We start from the raw sequence: 20580 nt of genomic DNA on the forward strand, positions 1-20580 counted from the left end.
GCTGCATGGCTGCTACAAATGGTGGCTACAAATGGTTCTCTCTCTGCTTTTTTCTTTTTCTTTTTTCCCTTCTATCTTTAGTGCCTGAGAAAAATGCAGCCTGTCTTTTCCAAGAGCACTTAGCTGCACTATCTCTCTGCTTGTAATGTATTTGCAACCTCTGTGACCATCTGCAGCCTCAGGCAATGTTTGTAAAGGCTGTTATTACTGCACTTGCACAATCCAGTTGTGCAGTACTGCTCTAACTGTATTCAGGAGGCAAACAGGAGAGTCCTTATGAAAGCAGCAGTTCCCTCTTCTTATCGTGCAGCATTTACAATCTTCCAGGGAGAACTGTACTTCTTGTTGCTGACTGATCCAATTCGTGGTCCTTTACCTCCAAGTCATGGTCAGTGACTGCAACTGAAGGTTCCTTCAGTGTTTATCAGAAGGCTGTAAGAGCTCTTCCTCCGGGAGGTCAGCCCGTGTGCCTGGCGTTAATCATACCCACATCCCTCTCTGTTATGGGTGCTATTTTTAAGCTATGTTATCACTGAAACCAGGCTCTGAAGATAACTTAGCATGAGAGGTCTCTTTGTCTGCTGCGGTGAATGCGCCCTGCCATGCCTGGACAGTGCACCAAGATGCACACACATGTAAGTAGGGTCTCCTTGTGGCTTATATTAAGACATATGTGTAAATCTGCTCTGCTTGTTCCGAGCAGCTCAGTGGCTCATGGGTTTCTTAAAGCCCTCTGTAGGTAGAGAGTATTTGGAACGTACAGGAGTACACTGGAAAATGTGCAGAAGTATTTGTAATGTATTCCATAAGGAGACTTCTGCATAGAAGCGTGTTGGTGTGCTTTGTGCTTGCAGAGAGGTTTTGCACACAGCGACACGCGGGCTCTTAGGAAAACGTTTCAGGCATCTTTTATCAGATTTTCCTCTGACATACACACAGCCAGGAGAATAAGCCCGGAATGAATAGGAACGTTTTCCCAATAGCATCAGCTTTGTTTCTGAAAGAAAAGGAAATATTTGGCCCTCCTACAAAGGGAAGGCGAGTGAACTCCTGTGATGTCCTGGAGCTGTCAATGAGGAAACACCTCACGCTGCCAAGGTAAGTCAAGGTGAGAGTGGTGGCAGGCCAGGACATGACCAAAGGTCCTCTGAATTGCACTGGCAGTTCTTGAAGCAAAACATACCCGGTTATATTATTTGTCACCAGTTTGTTCTACCCCTTTCCCTCCCTTCCTCAATTTTGCTTCTTCCTGTTGTGAATGCAACAGTCTAGCAAGTTTGACGTTAAACCCCAGCATGTAAAATGCAGCAGACAGAATTTTCTGAAGCACGCACTGCTGGGAGGTGGTAGTTGAGGTTTATAAACGCCCGGTTTCAAAGCAGAGAGTCGGTGCCATTAGAAAAAGAAGTGCACTGCACAAAATACTGATGTAGAGGCAGTCAGATCACAGTGGTAACAAAAGCTGCGAGGACTTTAATGCAGAAGGCTGCAGCTGAGATTCAGTATCAAAATGTGACACAGTTCCTTTAAAACACAGAATTCCTTTAAAAAAGGCTAAAGGTTGTGCAGGAAAAACAGGACTGAAAAATGATTTGTGCAGTAACAAAGGGGGCACTTAAGAACTACCATCTTTATTCAGGGTAATTTGAGGTTGGGCACAATTATTATAGCACCATGAAAGACATCAGACGATGTTGTTTTTTCTTTCCACCTTTCAAACAACGCAGAATCTTAAAGAACAGAGTTAAGGCTGGCAAAATGTGCATCTTTTAATATCAAAAACAACATACAAAAGAGGAGGTCTATAAAGACAGCGAAACACGTCAGTGTTACCAATATTAGCACACATTTCAGTATAAAATCACTCAACACACAGTTCTGAAAGATGTAAAATGTTGACACAACATACAGAAAAGACTAAAAGGCATACTGAAAACACGCCAGCATTAAGAGAAGCTCACTGTCTGGAATTGTAGTGGCACTGTGCTTGTCAACAGCAAGATGTGGAAACGAAAGTATTTTCTCAGCCATGCCTCGCATCCAAGAGCTGCAGCTCCTGTAGTTAAATGCAGACTGTGTATGCCCCTGCCAAACAACATGGTATTATCTATGTGCACGCATACATGCACACTCTCCTCAGCAGAGGGTTGGTTCCAACAGAAGCACTGAGGTGCCCGACGTTGGTTCCCACGGTGGGATCCGGATCCTGTAGGGCCCTATGAGCTGAGCAGGGCTGCCAGCACAGTGCTTAAACTCACCCATCAGGATGATCCCAGGGTAGTAGCAGTGATTTGTGTCCTGAGGTACTCCAGTCAGGGCCACAAGGATGCATCTCCTGTTCCTCTGACATGTACTCCCTGGTGCAATAGCTGAGCAGGGCATTTCTGCTTTGGAACTGTGGTGTCTATATTTTATATGTTAAGAATGTGATCAAAGCCTTCATCTATGTGTGACAGTTCAGCATTCTGCTGGGCTGCCTCAGCCTCCTCTCCCACTCCATGAGAATGCCTTCTCCATCAGGTGATGGCTGCTCAAAGGTTTAATGAAGGGATGAGGTATGAGAAGTACTATCCATATACAATAGGATGTACATTGGCTTTGAAAATCCAGTGTCTTCAGTGAGAATTTAGGAATGTACACATCCAAACATAATACATGAGGAGCCAAGAGAAAAGCATCAAATGCTTACCTCACCTGATCCCACACAGACCCTCACAGACAATCACAGAACAGAACTTGTGGCAATGCCATCTTTGACTTTATGATAATTCCATGAAGAGTCATTGGAAATAAGGACAAGTTTTGAATGATAAAAAAGGCATTTGAGATCTTTGATCCTCCAACAGTCTTCAAATACATAGCTGGAATAAACCCAACAATAATTTTAATAAATTTTGCTTTGTATATTGTTGAATAGCATAGATGTAAATAAGAATATGAAGACTTGGCACTATTTCAGACTACTTGCTGAACAGGTTTAAGAAGATTTCCAAGGATCTCAATACCTACTGAGAGGGCATCGCAACTGTCAGCCATATAAACCACCAAACCAAACCCTCACTCAAAATCAGTTTTGCTTTTGAGATCCAGTGTATGCAGCTACAGCACAGAGTAGGACTACAGACTACATCATAAATGAAGCTGTTTCTGCCCAGTATCTTCTAGAAGCTTACCCTGAAAATACCCAGTAGAAAAAAGGAAGAGGATTATTCTGTTTATATGGTGAGACAACAATGTGTATGAAAGCACAGACCTCTTAGGACAGGGATACATCTGCATCTCAGAATGATTTAAGGTTTTCTGTTGAACTGAAGCAGTATTTTCAACATAGAATCCATCCCCAACAAGAGTAAATCTGACACACATTACATCATCAAGATGGGAGTTCGATAGATTCCCTATGACCAGGCTTCCACACCTAAAATTAAACTTAATTACAAAAAATTTACATTTATTCGGGTGAAACAAAATGGAATATTTGCTGATTTTCCTTCCGCTTTTCAAAATAACAAACATTTCTACACCATACTGTCACTTTTTCTAAGGTGCACCAACCAGCTGCTGTGTGTGATGGACATTTATCTGTTAGTTTTTGAAAGGGGAGGCAGGTTGGGAGTCTCCCTTTCACAGCCTCAGGGCATTCAGAATGCAGTACGTCTCTGCACAACTTTCTCAATGCTTAATTAGTCTCACTGCCAACAATCTGAATTTTACTTCCATTTTAACTGCTTCTTATCTAATTTTAGGATGCAATCCTCTCACGCTTCTGTCTGATACAGACTTTTTCCTATTGGGCGTTCATTTCCGCAGTAGATGTGAGCTGGCAGTAAAGATGCTATCGGAATTCTCATGCATTCATCTCTTTAAAAGCCTTTTCTGAAATCTCATTTTTTGGAAGCCTTTTCAATTGCAGCACCGTTGTAAAACAAGCACTGGCATCAGCAATAGGTTCGGTATTCCAACAGCATCGCACCAACTTAACTTCATTAGTTCTAACTCTGCATCCACTGCCTTGACATCCTGATTTCGGCATCTGTTTCTAATACTGCTCTGGTCACTGCTAGGTGATCTTTCGCTCTGAGTTCCCTTCCCAAGGCCACTTTTTGGGGTTTTTGTTGTTGTTTTTCTTTAATGTAGTTGATACTGGGGAAGATAATTCACATTTTTAGTTACTCAAATATGAACATTTGGATTTTTATGTACAGATATATTTTTAAAGGGTCTAACAACAATTAACTCACATTACTGTTACATTATTTCTATATCATTTATAAGTCTTAACAGCACTTGCTTTATATTCTCTCCTGGCTATTCTATATACTCAGAGCACCAAGTCAGGAAGGTGCCACAATTACATCAAGATGTTTCATCATGACAATTCCAAATTACATTAATGCTAAAAAGCAGCTATAACTGTTGTTACAAACTCCCAAAGCTATAACACATGAAATGTAAGACCCATGGTGAATATTCATTTATCATAAAGCAAAAGGAAATGAGAGGTTTTGAATCATACTTAATCAGCAGAATCCATTGCACGGCCCAAACGCGCGGTAATACTGAAAAGCACCGTCTGCAGAGATATGCCAGACTGCAACAGCATGAGCTGTTATCGCTTCTATACTAAAGGCAGCATTTGGTACTTGCTTTAATTAGCAATGCTATTAATGTTTTCATGAAATTCTCATGAGTACTTGGGAGGTGCAGAAGCACAAGTCCCAGTGAACCCACTTGGATTTTTTTCTACCTTTAAGTCCCGCTTATATACGCCATTAACTGTGTAAAATCCAATTCCTTCCAGCATTACATGAGACAAGAACTGAAATTCTACAATACAAACAAAGTATCAGCACTGGTCTTCTACAATTGGGATGCTCTGTGTGATTACATGTAAAGGACTTTTTTAAGCCAATGGATGTAAACATTTTAAGTAACAGCACTGCTAATAGAGTGTTTCAGATCACAAACGCTTGTGGGCTTTCTTAGCAGTTTACTACAATGCTGAAAAACTGAAAAACAACAGAAATAGAAGAGACATTAAGTGATATAATTTTAAAACAATATCCCCCTGTGGTTCACATAAGGAACAGGCACTGCCACTAATTAAAATGCAGTTCAGGATGCACTTCGTCTTTAGACTGCGTTCAGTTTACTCTCTGTTATGACGCACCTGAAGACTACAGAAATGCTCAATGGACTTGATGTAAAGAATATTCAGGCAATCCCACTGCACCGCTCATCCATACCCACAGATAAGCAATGCACTTGGAAGTGCATTCTAAGATAAACTTGTTTTCATCTGAAAGCATTGTGTTTTCAAATATTTTTCACAGAAGAAGATATCCAGAAATACACGCCTGACAAACAGTACATGTTATCTAAGAATACATAAGCAATCGGGACGTATTTTAGTATCATAAGCAACCAAGAGGACGTGCAAAGACATTTCTTTACATTTAAATACAATACAGAGCTGCGAAGACCTAAAATAAAGCTGCATGTTCACTTAGTGCAAATATCTTGTTGAACGTTGTTTTAATAGCTCACCTTTATTTCCACGTCAAGAATGATTTCATATTATTGCACTTAGGATGTATCTTTAAAGCTGTCTCAGTTTTAAGGAGGAAAAAAAACATAAAAACCTGAAGGGTACAACAGGATAATTTGAAATTTAGGCTAATTCCCAATCCTGCTCTGAAATTTTGCTGTCAGTACAATTTAAAACCATCGTCAGGAATTCTGACGCTTAAAAAAGACTATATACACATCAATAGTATTGTGTTACCAAAAAGTATCAAGAACCTGTAATACAGCAGCTGTACTTCCAAATGTGTTTGTTTGCATTCTAAGCTCAGTTTGTGCATATTGAAAACCTGCTTCCAACCAAAATGTCATCTCTTTGTTCAGGATACTGTGAAAAGGTGAATCAATGCAAAAAGTGAATGATTAAACTGAGCCATCTGGGGATTTTAGAGAAAACGAAACAGATGTTTAATAATTTAGCTTTGTAATGCTAAATGATTTCAGCGAGAGCGAAGGGGATCTAAAGGGGATCTAAAATATGCACATTCACATTCATAGAATCATAGAATCACCAAGGTTGGAAAAGACCTCAAGATTGTCCAGTCCAACCATCCACCTACCACCAATATTTCCCCACTAAATAGAATCACGATACAGAATTCTGAAAGACTGTAAAACAGCACGAGAAACTTCAAAAATGAAATCAGTTTTAAGAACTACTAAATGTTCCAGTATAAAACACTCCTGGGTGCGCCTGCATTGAGTGGAGCACAGAAGTTATTGAAGAAACCTGGGTCAGTGAACCAAACACAGCTTCCATACTTCCAAGAAATACATTCTGATGAATTAGAAAAATATTCTCTTCACACACAGAATCACTACGTATGTACACACTAATGCTACAAAACTTCAAATACTCTGAAAACGTGGCTTGAAATCAAACTCAACGACTCATCAAAAAAAGTTCAATGGTATAAAAGATTCTTAGAGCAGTTTTGCAACTTCAGCAGTTCAGAACATCTTTAGTATCATGTAGTATCTTCAGCCAAAAAGTAGAAATGTAGCTTTGGTAGAAGAAAGTCTGTCTCGTATAGGAAAAGAAAGCATCAAACACCCGATTCCATTTCTTTGACTGGCTTTTCCACAGCATCTAACACCAAAGTGCTTTCATTTTCCAGCATTTTCTCAGTAGTTTCTCCATCAACAGTTTTTGCCCTTTCTTTCAACTTACGCCGTTCGTGGACCCAGGGGATGATGCATAATATCGCCCCACCAATAAGTGGGGGGACTCCAGCCAGGTAGAATGCCACATCGTAGGTACCAAGGCGATCACGAAGCAAACCTGGAAAGACAAAATAAAATCACTACAGTGATGCTTTTGGAATATACAAAAGTCACGTATGTCTGAAGCAAACTTTTCAAAAGTTCAGTAAATCAATAACCCAGAAGCATCAGTTAGACTCATTGTATATTCTGGAGCTCAGATAGAAAAAAATTCAATGTAAATGCAACGCATATGATATAGGAACAGACAATTTGGCAACTACAGAAGCCTATTTACAGCTACAGACCACATTTATTCTCACCTGCAATGGGTGGACCAACTGTCATAGGTATTGACATGAATCCAAGGAGAAATCCTATGGCCTGGGAGACATCCTGAGCCCCAACAAGCTCAAAGGCAATAGGAGCCATAATGCATATGAAGCACCCATCAAACAGACCCATGAAGAGACAGACAGCAATGAGACCTCCAAAGACGTGGCACACTGGAATCATCATCGACATCAAGCCGATAAAGAAGAATGACGTCACCTAAATATGACCAAAGAAGAATATAAAAACATATTGCATCAAATCAGCCAAAATAACTGGAAGAGATGAGCTTTCTTGCATACGTGGAAAATTCAACTGTCTACCCATAGTTACTTTAAAATAAATAAGCACACATTACCACTATTAGAAATTAAGAAGCAAATAAATCAAACACTTGGAACTGTCATAATATGCAATCGAAGGGATTCCACAGCTTGTTTCTCAATATTCCCAGAGCACACGTGTACCCACAGGTACTGTGTAAGGACATCATTTCCTGCACACCAACATTTCGTGCAAAATTACTCTTCTCGCAAAGAAAATCCTCAAAGATATTAAAAAGAAAAATCATATAACTAAAATGCACTGTAATTAGACTCCTCACTGTTGTAGTTTAAGTAACAATATCAGTGCCTATATTCAGAGATGTTTCCTGAAAGTCTCATTTCAATTTTTCCATAAAAAGGCATCTTGCTGTATTTCTATCGCCATGTTTATCTTCACATATTTTTAATCCTCTGAGATCACAATCTATGAATTTCATTATTGTTATTTGCAGTAAATTAAAGGAATAAAACCATCTTTCAACAAAATGAAGCAGGAGTCATTTCAAAGAAAATCAAAGAAAGTTTTGCTATGCACCATTCTTATGTCAGCATGGAAGCCCAATGCCCCACCTTTCCAAACAAGGCACACACACTATGCATTGCTCACCCGTAGAACATGACAAGGAAAACAAAGTCACTCCCAGACATCACAACTTTCTGAACAATAAGTGACATCAAATAAATGAGATCCTTATGAAAAATCTTTGAGCTGACAACTAGATGAGACTTTTCAGGACAGCAGAGAAATTACCTTTGGGCACTGTACTTTATTTAGCATACTAAGGAAAACACTTGAAATATTGCACAGAGATAGAAACTACTGGAGAACTGGGCTTCTTATGGGAATTTAAGGGTAGAAGTGGAGAAGTTCTCAGTTCTGTGTATTCTGATACATAAAATACAAATATTAAGATGTATTTATAACCAATAAATTATATAGTTATACATAGACAAACTCTAAACAAGGTGCTGTTGACCGGGTTAGTTACATTATCATATTAAGATTACACACAGCACTAAAAACAGAATCTAAGCTTTACCTGGAAGATGCAGAATGTATAATTTTAGTAGTAAAGATATCATTTACTAAGCAAAATCCAGCAAAAAGCACTTTAAGGAGCACAGAAAGAGAAAGCTGAAGGTTGATTTTACTGGACAGATCTCTTGTAAGTTGCTCAACTGTAAGAGAGTACAGTTTTAAGAAGAAAGAACTTTCATCTGCATTGGTTCTTACACAGTTTTTGCACAAGATAAGATGATTGTATGAACTGTTGGGTAACCCAGAATAACACTTGTGAATATTCACTTCCCCTCCAAAAAATGCTCATTTGAAACAGGAGAGTTGAAGATGAAGAGACAGAGCTTTGCACATTTTTCCTCACTTAAAATTTGGTGAAAGCAATGTTACTTATAAGCAACAGAATTCACATCCTAAGCAGATCCCTGCTCTTTCAGTTCTAGCAAAAAGAATAAAAAAAGCTTGCAGAGTTTTACAGCAAGTTTGACATGTATTTCACAAAAATAATGGAATGTATCCGTGCTTTGTAAATCATGTAACCCCTCAATGCTATCTTTTCACTTTTCAATTTAATATTGAAATTTCCTAAGAGTTTACAATAGATACTGAATCAATCCAAATCAATGAGATTAGGTTCCAGGCTCCTTCATCAAGGAATCGAAGTGAATGCAACTATGGCAACAGACGCTTCAGAAAGTTGGTTCTTTCTCAAGAATTTTTGTTCTCAATAATGTAGTACGGACAACAGCCATTAGATGTCTCCCTCGTTACTTCTCATTTTTAAAAAAGCAACAAAACAAGAACACTGAGGAGTTGGTAACATGTGAAGTACACCTTTCTTAAAAAAAAAAAAAAAAAAAAAAAAAAAAAAATCCAACCCACAAACTGCCACCTTCTCCAAAAGCAGTGCTCCTATGTGCAGAGGGAATGGGCTATCCATCTTCGTTCTCAAGCTTCCGCGTTTCTGGAAACTGAAGGAGTGGTGCTTTACCTCCTCCAGGGGACTGTGAGTAACCCACTTCACGCAGCAAAATCTTCTCAACTAAGCACCTGTAACAGTCTCTTTGGCCATATCAGCATGTGCTATGCACTGAATATACTCTACACCAAGAGGGCACCTAAGAAATATCAGGAAAGGAGAATGAGAAAATCCTTAACAGAAGAACTTGAGGGAAACTATAAATATCAAGAAGTTACGGATAAAACAGGGAAAGAAGAACCTACAGAATCGCCAAAGGTTTTCTCATTCCCGGGCTAATGATGAGTAATTCCCAGCTGAAAAATGCCAGCAAGCAGTAGCCATAGCTTCTCAGTATAAGAACCAAAAAAGATCAGGAGAAAGATTCACAAATTTTGTGTCAAGGGCCCATGAGTATCAACAGCCAGACGATGCTTCCTTGAGTGCTGAAACCTCTTAGCATTGAAATTTTCAGTCAGTTTATTGTCTACTTACCTACCTGCAATCAAAGCCTTCAGAATGCTTTTTGTGTATATATATACATATATTCCTTCAAAACCACGTGAAGACATACCTGTAAATAAACTTTTTTTGCACCAGGAATACAATCTGCAACTCTACCAAAGATCAATCGACCAATTCCTGAAGTAATGCCCAGACACAGCAGAAGCACTTCTTCTTGCACACTGTCACCAAATCTGTCTTCCACATGTTTCATCTGTTTCAAAAGAGGGTTCAGAAAGTTAACTGGTTTTAAAATGAAAAGGAAGATAAATCTTTGAAATTTTTGAGTTAGAGGTGGAGCTGTGAATCTCTGACTTCAAATATGGCTACAAATGATCAACTTGCTTATTCTGCTTGGGCAGGATGTTTTTACTGCACTGAGTTACCAGTATTGAATGCAATACAATGAAAACAACCTGAGAATGTGTTTTCACTTTATTCACATTTAAGAACCTTATTTCAAGAAAGCAACAAGGCTAATACCAGGAAATTAAAATCTCAGAAACGCTCCCCCAGCCACATTTCATGCACCAGCAAAGGATGCAGAATAATGTCGAATCCATAGACAATCTCAGCTTCATTGGTTAGGGTGTACTGAAGTCCCAAGGCACTGAATCATTAATGAGAATCGGCACAGTCCTATTCTGTGCATTAAGACAGACACAGACACTACCAACCTTACAACAAAGTTCAAGGGGATGAGCAAGAAGGAAAAGGGCAGAGTGGCAGAGGCAGACAGTGCAGGCAGGAGCGGCCCTCGTCCCAACATCCAGGGACCAGAAGGAAGAGGAGCAGGAACCCCCTGCAGTGCCAAACACAGAGGCAGGACCTTCCAGGAGCAGGTACATGAACAGCAGTGGAGAGTAGGGCAGACAGACAGACTGGAGAAACAGTTTCACAAGCCACTCTGACCTAAAGCACTTCAGCAACTGACCTCCAGTTCTGCCAGTAGAACATCAAATACAGATGTGATGAATTAACAGTATCAGTAATTCCAGCCTTCTGAGTCATGCAAAAGGAAAAAAAATAATCACAAGACAGACTAGATGGATGGATGGATTTGGATTTCCTTTACATTATTTCTGGAACTGCAAGGAATAGCTTTTATGAGTATCAAGCACAAGAATTCCATGTGATGTTTGTTTGTTGTTGTTGTTTTGGGTTGGGTTTAATGATTTGTTTGTGAGGAGGAGATGTTAAATCAGCCACAAAACCCAGAAATTATCCAGAACACAGACTTTTGCATTAACCACTCTTTGAAACGCTGCTGGCAACACCAAATATGTCAAAGGATGCATGAAGAGATGCAGAAATTATTTATGTAATCCTGTGACCTCTATGCAAATAACTACTTCTGAAAAAGAAACTGTGAAGACTCAGAGGTGTGAAGAAGCAGACCGAAGAAACAGATTTTTAAGGATTGATGCACTCACCTTGCCTCAGGTGTTTTTTCTACAGACTGACAGACCTCGCTAGTAAGAAGTCAGAGCAGTTTTTGTTATTAATAATTCTGATTACACGACATATTCCCACACAGGGAGGTGGTGGAGTCAGAGTCCCTGGAGGTGTTCAAAAGATGTGTGGATGTTGTATGGGGACACAGTTTAGTGGGGGAATGGTGTTGGTAGGTGGATGGTTGGACTGGATGGCCTTGGAGGTCTTTTCCAACCTTGGGATTCTATGATTCTACAATTTTGAACTACAGAATCCATATTCTCTGCCTATAAAATACTCGAGAATCTCTTGTTTATACACAAGCTGAGCCTTTTTTTCCCCCAGCATAAGCATGGTTTGCTAAGCTGTGGTTGATTTTCTTAAATATAAAGCCAGTTGCCTTTTGTTTACATATCACACAGAACTATTAAATCTAGTATCAATTTGTATAATATGTAATTGATTTTGTCAGAAAGCAAGAAAAATAAGAGTTGGGTTTGTCTTGCTTTTAAGCATAAAATCCAGCTTCAGAGGAAATACACTTGCTATTCCTATTTTTGACAACTTTTTTCTTGTTTTAGGGAACAGAATCTGAATTTTCCTTCTGGAGTGGCATTCAAACAAATTGTTGCACTAAATCCTTCCTGTGAAAGGGGAGAAGAAAAGCTGGCAGTTTCCCATCCCCACCTTTATGCTTCTGTCAACACCTGCCGGCTGAGCTGGCAGAGAAACCTTGGAATTTTCTGCCGTTCTTCTCACCTGTTCCACTTTCACATTTCTGCAGCCTCTAGGTTGTTTAATTAGCAGACCTCATTTATCCACTCCCCAGAGGCTTTTCAAGAGGTAAGATAAAGCTCTACATCTAGATAACTATTAACCCTGTACCCACAACTCAGCAACCGGGTTTCTCAAAGCAACGCTCCCAGGGTGAAATGCTGTCCTCTCTCATGTCAGCGGGGGAGGGGGGAGGCGGGGGAAGATAATAGATCCAACCAACTTAAGTAGGAAAATAATTGCTACTTATCTTGAGCTTCACGTATCTAAATTAGTATTTATTTTCAGAGTTCACTCCTCTCAAGAGCACCATAAGCTCCAAGAGAGCTTCCAGCTAGATGCAGCAAGAAACCTCCATGGAAGGACGCAGGCAGTGGAGCGGGCTATCCTGAGAAGTTTTCCAGACCCAGCAGGACAAAGCTCTATGCAACCTGGTCTGACTTCAAGGCTGACTCTGCTCTGATCAGGAGTCGCACCAGAGATCTCCGGGATGTCCCTCCCATCTCAGTTATCCTCTGATCCTACCCCATGCTCCTTAACAGCACATGTAGTCTCCAGTGTTACAGTCACTAAGTAACACGTAAGTAACAGCAGCACTAACTGAATATCTGAAAATACACTGGTTCAGGATTAATCCAGTATTGTAAGTGCTAACCAATTATGGAATTACAGACACAGCTTGTAACTATAATTGAAATACACTTATTTATGATGAAGCAGCCTAAACAGAAAGTCTCCAAAATTGAAGATTTCCACATCTTTAACTGACAAAACTACTCAAAAATCCCATGATGGATAATGGCTTATGGACCTTCCTAGGCAGCACGTCATGCATCAACACACTCTTGCCATTGTAGAATCATACATGTTAGAGTTACATGACTTTTTAGGCAGCTGAATGGGGACCCAGGCACCCAGCCAAGGCCAAAGCACAGGTTTTGTTCATTCTTGGTAACGTACCTAGCTCTTCCCATTACAGCTGCATGCATGGTGAATTGCAAATCTCATTTTTTCAAGAGTAGAGGAGGCCTGCAATTTTGCCTGGGCTAACCAGTACAAATAATGCAGATCCAAAGGAAGGCGTTCTGAAGGAAATCTAGCATTGCAGATCTCTAATCAGTGAGTTATGCCACATAAGTTCTGCCACACATCCAATTACAAAGGCTGTAAGTTCGTAAATAAAATAAAGGAATTACAAATTAAAAATTTGATGCTTCTCTCCCCCGCTCCGTTTATTCTAATTTTAGAATACACAGCATTTTTCCAAAGGAAGTTGAGATTCTGTTTTCCATGCTACAGAAGGAAGAACAGAACTGAGTCAGCTAAAAGTCTGCATGATTTGCCAGACTAGCACTCACTTCTTTACTATTTTAGAAGTTATCTTTGTATAATCCCATTTTCCAAATCAAGATGTAGACAGTATACAATATAACTGAATACATCCCTGGCACCAGCAGTCTACCTTACAATCTTGTTCTCTGTATCAGGGTAGTACACAGATCTTACTGTCCAAATTCTCATTCCTTTTAGGATAAGACTAAAATAAAGATTAGTCATGTGGTAGTGGCTGTAAGGGTCATCTTGGGTAACTCTCCATCCAGCCAAGACACAGATTTTGACAAGATCTTCTATTCAATGCATACACATGTAGCTATGTCCATGCAGCAAATCCACGATGCAGGAGGAAAAAGTCCAAGTACTGATCCAGTTCTTTTCTCCAACCACAAGAACCAAAGAACACAAATTCGAAAGAAATAATAAACCAGTAAGATTTTTTTTTTTCTATCAATTGCTTTCCTCCGGGGTGTATTCCATTTGAGGAATTCCCAATCAAATACAACGTTAGTAGGTTAAATGCAGCATAATTTCTTTCTCACTGAAAAAGATGGCCAACAGCAAAATATAACCTAGAAAAGTTTGACCACAATCAAAAACTCATATAAAAAGAAAATGCTACAAGTCCTGATGTCTGATATTACTCTTACACTGGTTTTAAACGAAAGAAAGGAGATGTTCACAGAGATTGCTGTTACAGTATGTAAATTAGATATAATATTCCAGTAAAACCTACCTGTCCCAAATCCACAGTTTTCTGAAGGATCTGGGGGGTTCTTTTGGTAAGAGGATAGTGTACACAAACTTTGCATTCTTCAGGGTTTCCAGAAGTGCATGAGTTCTAACAGATATCCAAAGCAAAACTGTGATTCCTTGAAATGCCAAGTGGTGAAACATGACTACAATTATCTAAGATGCAGATGTGCATGAGATGTCAACTGCCCCAGAGAGGTTGAAAGTTTCAGGATGTACTGAAAAACATAGCATGAAATAACCCTAGATAAATCACTGTTTATTCTATAACAGAAGAACACAAACATTTAAAAAAAAAAAAAGAGCAAAAATATGTGTTGTCAGAAAATTGTATGATAGTAGGCACGTGGAAGATCATTTAAGGCAAATACATTTCTGATACACACTCTACCAATGAAATGATATTTACTGATGACCAAAAAGAGAGCAAAGGGACAGAAATCCTGAAATAATATCAACTCCTGAACATCAACTGAAAAAGTGACTGACATGCCAGAAGTACTATTAATACCTACTGTAGAATGATAGCACTCCCTTAGAAATGGATCTCGGATGGATAAAGCAGCTTCTTCTCCTGCTATTTTTTATTTTCTTTTAAGAAATGAAATGTATTCACATGACAAAAATGTGACCACTTGCAGATAACTCCTGCTTACACACTTGCTACAGCAGTGATAGGTCCTCTTTATAGCTCTGGTCAACTTAAACTACATAACAACAGAAGAATAACAGGAATGTGATTGTTACATGATTATTACAATTGGGGAGTTTTCTATTATTTCACCAAATAAAGCAGATGAAATAGAATAATTCCTACATCGATAATGTATGTTCAGTTTTATTTCAATTCAGATTACAACAGTCAACAGATTAACTGTGAAGACTTTTTAAGGTGAAAAAGGCTAAGGATTCGGACAAGTTAAAAGAAACTCATATAGTTAAATTAGTTTTGTTTTGTTTTCCAAAATAGCTATTCCAGAAGAAATTTGCCCCCAAAAAGAATAATTAAAAAAATAGATATCTCAGAAATGTTATCTTTAAGAACACATGAAGAATTAGTATGATCCCAGAGATCAAAAAAGGCAACAGGATGTGTAGCACAGACTGGAGAAAAAAGACGAGGGTTGTTAACCAGTAACTAGTTTTTCACTAAATAGAAACAGAAAGGCTGATCATTTTTAAAGCAATTAAACCAGTTCTCAGGTCTTGAAAGGGTGCATGTCAGCTGGGAGGCCTGAAAGATGTATGGGGAATGGTGCAAGAAAACATGCTGGGGACAGAGCAGCCTGAAGCATGGGACAATCCCTACACCACAGCAAGAGATGACCCACAACTTCTGTTCCCTCCCTCTTCCACTGCACTTTCAGTCTCAACAGAGGCCAGGTCCCATTGGAGCCACAGGAGACAGCTTAAAGAAATGGGCACAAGGTTGCTGATTGATTGGCTTGGCTCAAGCAGCTGCAAGGCAGAAAAGGAACACGTATCTGGGAAAGCTCACAGAGAATGAGACAAAGAATGAGCGTGCCCCAGTCTAACCCTAATAAGCATTTTCACTAACAATATGGATAGTGAAGTTGAGGGATATTTATCAAATCTGCAAACGACACCAAATGAAGGGCATCTGCAGGTACTGTGAAATAAAACCAAAATTCAGAATGATCTGGGCATCCTGGCGTCCTAGTCAGGTAATGTGAGCTAAACGTAATTCAGTTTCATAAAATCTTTATGAGGTAAATGATGCTCAAAAAACACAACGAGGTAAAAAAAAAAAAAGTCAGATAAATGAGCATAAGAGGAGAATAATCTGTCAGCAGTTCTTCAGAAAGGGCACTGAAAAGCTAGCAGATCAAACTGCAGCACGTTCCAATAATGCCATCATATTGCAAAAACAATAGTAGATGGGTCAATTCATAAGATGTCTGGTGTGATCTTCACAGCCTGCTCAGTGCTAGTAAAGCCTCAGCTGTATTATTATGTCTATTTGCAGACATTACTCATTACTAAAGACGTGGACTACCGGGACAGAACCCAAAATACAGATCTGGCAGTAAGCATAAGCTTTAAAGGCTTATATTGCAGAAAGATTAAAAAAAAAAAAAAGGTAAAATATGCCCTTTAACAAAGTCAGTCTGTCCTCAAATAACTGGATAGTCGAGGGTTCCCACAATGGGTGTGAAGGCCAGAACACAAAGCGATGGGCCTAAGCTGCACAAAAGGACCTTCAGTTAGACATTAAGAAAGTTCTTCCAAATATGGAATGACTGCCAGCTATCACAGATCAAAAGAGGCTATGGAGATTTTTAACACTAGTTAAGCTCCAGTTTGATATTAGATAAGCTATAAATTAGAGTATGTACTATGATTCTTACTGTCCACCATTCAGTGAAGTGATCTGACAGATGTATGCAGCCCCACATACATACTTACTGGCTATTTATTGTAACTTCATAAGTTTTTGTTGTTGTTGTTTTTAACACACAATCCAACTTGGTAAAACTCTGCAATATAATAATTCTTTTCAAATCATTGTAGCATTTACTAATGTGATAAAATGTTCTATATAACTTGTGTTAAGGAATTAGGCAATACCTTAACAATGGATCAAGTTATGCCATGCAAATAACCAGTTACAGGAATATTCATTAGTAATCACTGATTATTAACATTGTGTGCACTGAGCCTATTTAAAAAAAACAAAAAACAAAACACTTTGACTAGTTGTTCTAAACACAATTATCATTGATTGCCAAAGCAGCTACTGGGAGGGAACCAACCAGAGAATAATACTTAATAAGAAGAAGCTAATACTTAATAACAGAAAGTTAATACTTAGCTCAGAACTGAACTTGCAAGTTCAATATATTCAATATGTTTACAAAGCTAAACTGAAAACTTACAGAATGGACTAATTTTGTTTAGCACACTTAAGACTGTAATGCAAGTCTGCAGCTACACATCCAGTTTAGTCTTCCCAAACTTAAAAGAAAACCAGATTTGTTGTTGAGTCTCGTAGGAATAGACTGCTGATACCACAGGATTCAGCTAAGTGAAATCAAAACGGATTCTCAAGCCTTTATTCAGCTACCACATAACTCTGAGAGCACCTGTAATACTTCAAGATTTAAGATCTACTTATGGACATGCTCACAATCACCTCAGCTTTGGCAGGGCTGACTGAAGGGCCTGTCTCATTCTACTGGCAAACTAGGAGGAAAAACAAAACTAAGCAAAACTTCTCCAGGTCATGGCCCAGAGAAATTAGATCAAGTAGTCGTATTGTCCCTTAAAACACAGTAAAAGGAGATAATAATGACAGTTTCCGCTACTCTTACAGAGACACAGCCCTTTATTATGCAGTTTTCTTTCCAGCCTGAAAGCAGTCTGAAGTCATTCCTCTTTTTTCCTAGGAAATATTCTGCTCAGCAGTAAGGACTTAAAATTTTACCTCAGTTGGCAAAAAAGAAGCCGGAGGATAGAGCACAACTTGACAACCTGTGGAAACTAATTGGAAAAGGATGGATTTCCATATTTCCCCAAAGGTAAATGCAATACACAAAAAGAAATTCACAAGCCTGGATTTAGAGAGGATATAAAGGGGGTCTGTAGGCAGCTCTTGCTGGAGCTGTCCACAGCTAGACACAAAACCCAGCCTGCACATGAGTGAAAGAAGGTTCTACTAAACTTTAATCATTAGTTTTCTTTACTCTGTACAAGAACAGCACAAAAGAAGTTGTGATGCCACAGGCACTTGCAGAGTTTAATTCAGGTCAAGATGCTTCAAGCACCCCAAAAAGACAAAAGACTGAGTTTACCAAGAAAAACATAAAAAAAAAAAACCAACAACAAACAGTTTGCAGCTTTATTTTCTGGACTTTGAACTGTATCCTTGTCTGGTACTATAATTGTTTGGGCTATCCAAAATATATACCAAGCAGCATGCTGATAGAGAGTGATACAACGGGAATTAGAGCGTAACTCAGACCTTTAAATCTGCTGGTACTGCATAAACACAGGGCAGTCTGCTTTGTTCCTCTCCTTCAACATCTTACTGGGTATAAATGAACATATCTGCTACCTAATGTATTTTTTGCAGTGAATTTTCATATACTTCTAGAGGAAAACAGTTTTTCAGTTTCTATTCTTTTTGTACTTATGATTTTTACCTTTCTCCAATGTGCACTTGGAAAACAGCCTAAATATATTTTCATAACAAGTAGGATTTTTTTCTTCTTTTTTTTTTCTTTTTTTTTTTTTTCCCATTCCCACCACCCCCCCCAAAATCAAAAGTGGATATAATAGTCAAGAATAAGTACTGCCAGATCAACACTGAGGAATACTGGGAGAGAAATGGGTGCACAGGATAATTACAGAAGTGGATAAAGGGGGAAAAATTCACTAACCTGGGCAGTCAAACTGCAGCAGATGTTGAGATCTGAAGGGAAATAAATGCAAAGATTAGAAAAGCAAGTAAAGCATGGGGAGCCACTGAAGATTTAGGGTCTCAGAAATAACCTGCTTAATTACATAGGACTTTACAAAACCAGAGCCTTGCTAGTCTTTCTGTGGAGACAGAAAAATGGTAGATAAAGTGGATGAGAAATGTAGCAGCACTAAAATCAACAGGTATAACTCTAACTTTCTCAGCCTATCTGGAGAAAAACCTGTATGACACAATGATCTGTTAGTACTGAACATCATTTAATAGTTACTATCCTATCTTTACAGAATAGTTGAACAATAATCTCTGGGAAATGAAAAATGTAGTAGTCTTCAGGCAAATGAATGGTGGAGATCTGAAGAAATCATAGAACCATAGAAATGACTGGGCTCCTTCAACAGCAGCCAAGGAAAGCAAGTGAATATGGCAATGGAGGGTGATTTTTTTCCCCCCAGTTTAATAGTAAAAAATCCAGACATACTAATCAGAAATTAAATACTTTTTATACAATTTCTTTTCTTTTTTTTTTCATTCAAGCAGCAAATGTATGACTTAGTACAAGTGGTTCACAAAACAAAGACAATACTTACCTTACAAGAACTGAATTTCTTCAGGATGTGCTATGTGTATGTACTTTACTGTGGACGTGCATGTATTTTAAATGCTTTAAGTTGGCAGATGTTTGGTTACTACAGTCCGTACAGTATATGTCATCCTCTTCACCATTCTTTGCACACAGACATACAGGACAGCTGTGTTTCTGTTTGTCTCCATTATGAAATCCGGAGACACACGACTTTAAGGGAGAGGTGCTGGATTAGGACTGTGCACACAGAATGCACCACCTGAAGAGCTTCAGTTATTGCAAGGTATGTAAGAAGTATCTACTATGACCCCTTGAGCAGATTCACTTGCCACTGCAGAGAACTCTACAGAACTGTCACCATAATGCAGAGATGATCACTTTTGTGAGAACAGTAACTGAAATTAGTTTTTCACAAGAGTCTCGTCTAGAGAGGTCACAGCTGGACAGAATTGAGGGAACACAATATCAGTAGGGTGTCCTTGAAGAATTGCAAAAATATTTGTAAGCAGTATTAAGAACAATGACTTGGGTCCTGTGGACAGTCCATCAACTACTACAGCAAGATTCAACCCAACTCTCCTCTAGTCTATACAGATGCAGCAACTCAGCTCTGGTTGGGAGTATTCTGGCTGTTCACCATAACCTTTGTACTTTCCAGTATCATTCTTTTTAATGACTTCTTAATTTTAAAGTTCTGCCTGGAGAAGGTGCCACTTACATGTGGAAAATGGCTATCTTTCTAAACGGGCAGAATAGAGAGACTATTTATTCCTGAATAAATAAGGCCTGTCACAATCAGAATGCACAGAAGTATAAACAGTTTTTGAAGTACATAGCAAGAACTCTGAACAAGTTTCTAGGAAAACTGAGTACAGAGGTTCTCACAAGAGCTTGGCTTTTCATTTCTGAGTTGATTGCACAAGATGTTTTTTACTGACAAGCATAGTCCACATGTGTGAGGACTACATTGAATTTGCACAGCAGATCCCTTGCTAGCAGAGGAAAGCACAGCACTGTTACAGAGCTGAGAAACAGAGACAAGCCAAAATAGCTGTCTGGTGAAGAGCAGAGCTGAAGGTATCATGCTGGTTCAATTTAAGGAGGTAGTCCCAGCAAAAAATGGTTGACTCACAGCAACTCAAGGATCTTACCCTACGGAGAGGAAGAATGAAGAAAAAAATTCTGCATAACAACAACAATCTGCATCGTCTCTGAACCACATCAGCAAGTCCTCCTGTTGGTTATGTTGTTTTTAAAGTGAAAAAAGAACTTGTTGCTGAAGAACAAGAACAAAGTGGATGTTCCAGCAAAAGTTAGTACGTACAGACCAGAAGA

At 38.9% G+C, this 20580-nt stretch overlaps 1 protein-coding gene across 3 annotated transcripts in view; it reads right to left on the minus strand.

The window, feature by feature from the left end:
• Positions 1–1611: 1611 nt before the first annotated feature.
• SLC16A10 (solute carrier family 16 member 10) overlaps positions 1612–20580 on the minus strand; it is a 66333-nt gene continuing 47364 nt past the window's right edge. Inside the window, exons 4-6 of one of the 3 annotated variants that reach the window (XM_025148740.3) lie at positions 9996–10139; positions 7110–7338; positions 1612–6865 (exon numbers count right to left, since the gene is read on the minus strand). In XM_025148740.3, coding sequence (XP_025004508.2) covers positions 6630–6865; positions 7110–7338; positions 9996–10139 — 609 coding nt within the window. In that variant the 3' untranslated portion in view covers positions 1612–6629. The remainder of the gene's footprint in view (positions 6866–7109; positions 7339–9995; positions 10140–20580) is intronic. The other 2 variants (NM_001321736.2, XM_040697151.2) reach the window with 2 other exon arrangements.

This window comes from Gallus gallus, chromosome 3 (assembly GCF_016699485.2).
Source record: "Gallus gallus isolate bGalGal1 chromosome 3, bGalGal1.mat.broiler.GRCg7b, whole genome shotgun sequence".
NCBI classification, from domain to species: domain Eukaryota; kingdom Metazoa; phylum Chordata; class Aves; order Galliformes; family Phasianidae; genus Gallus; species Gallus gallus.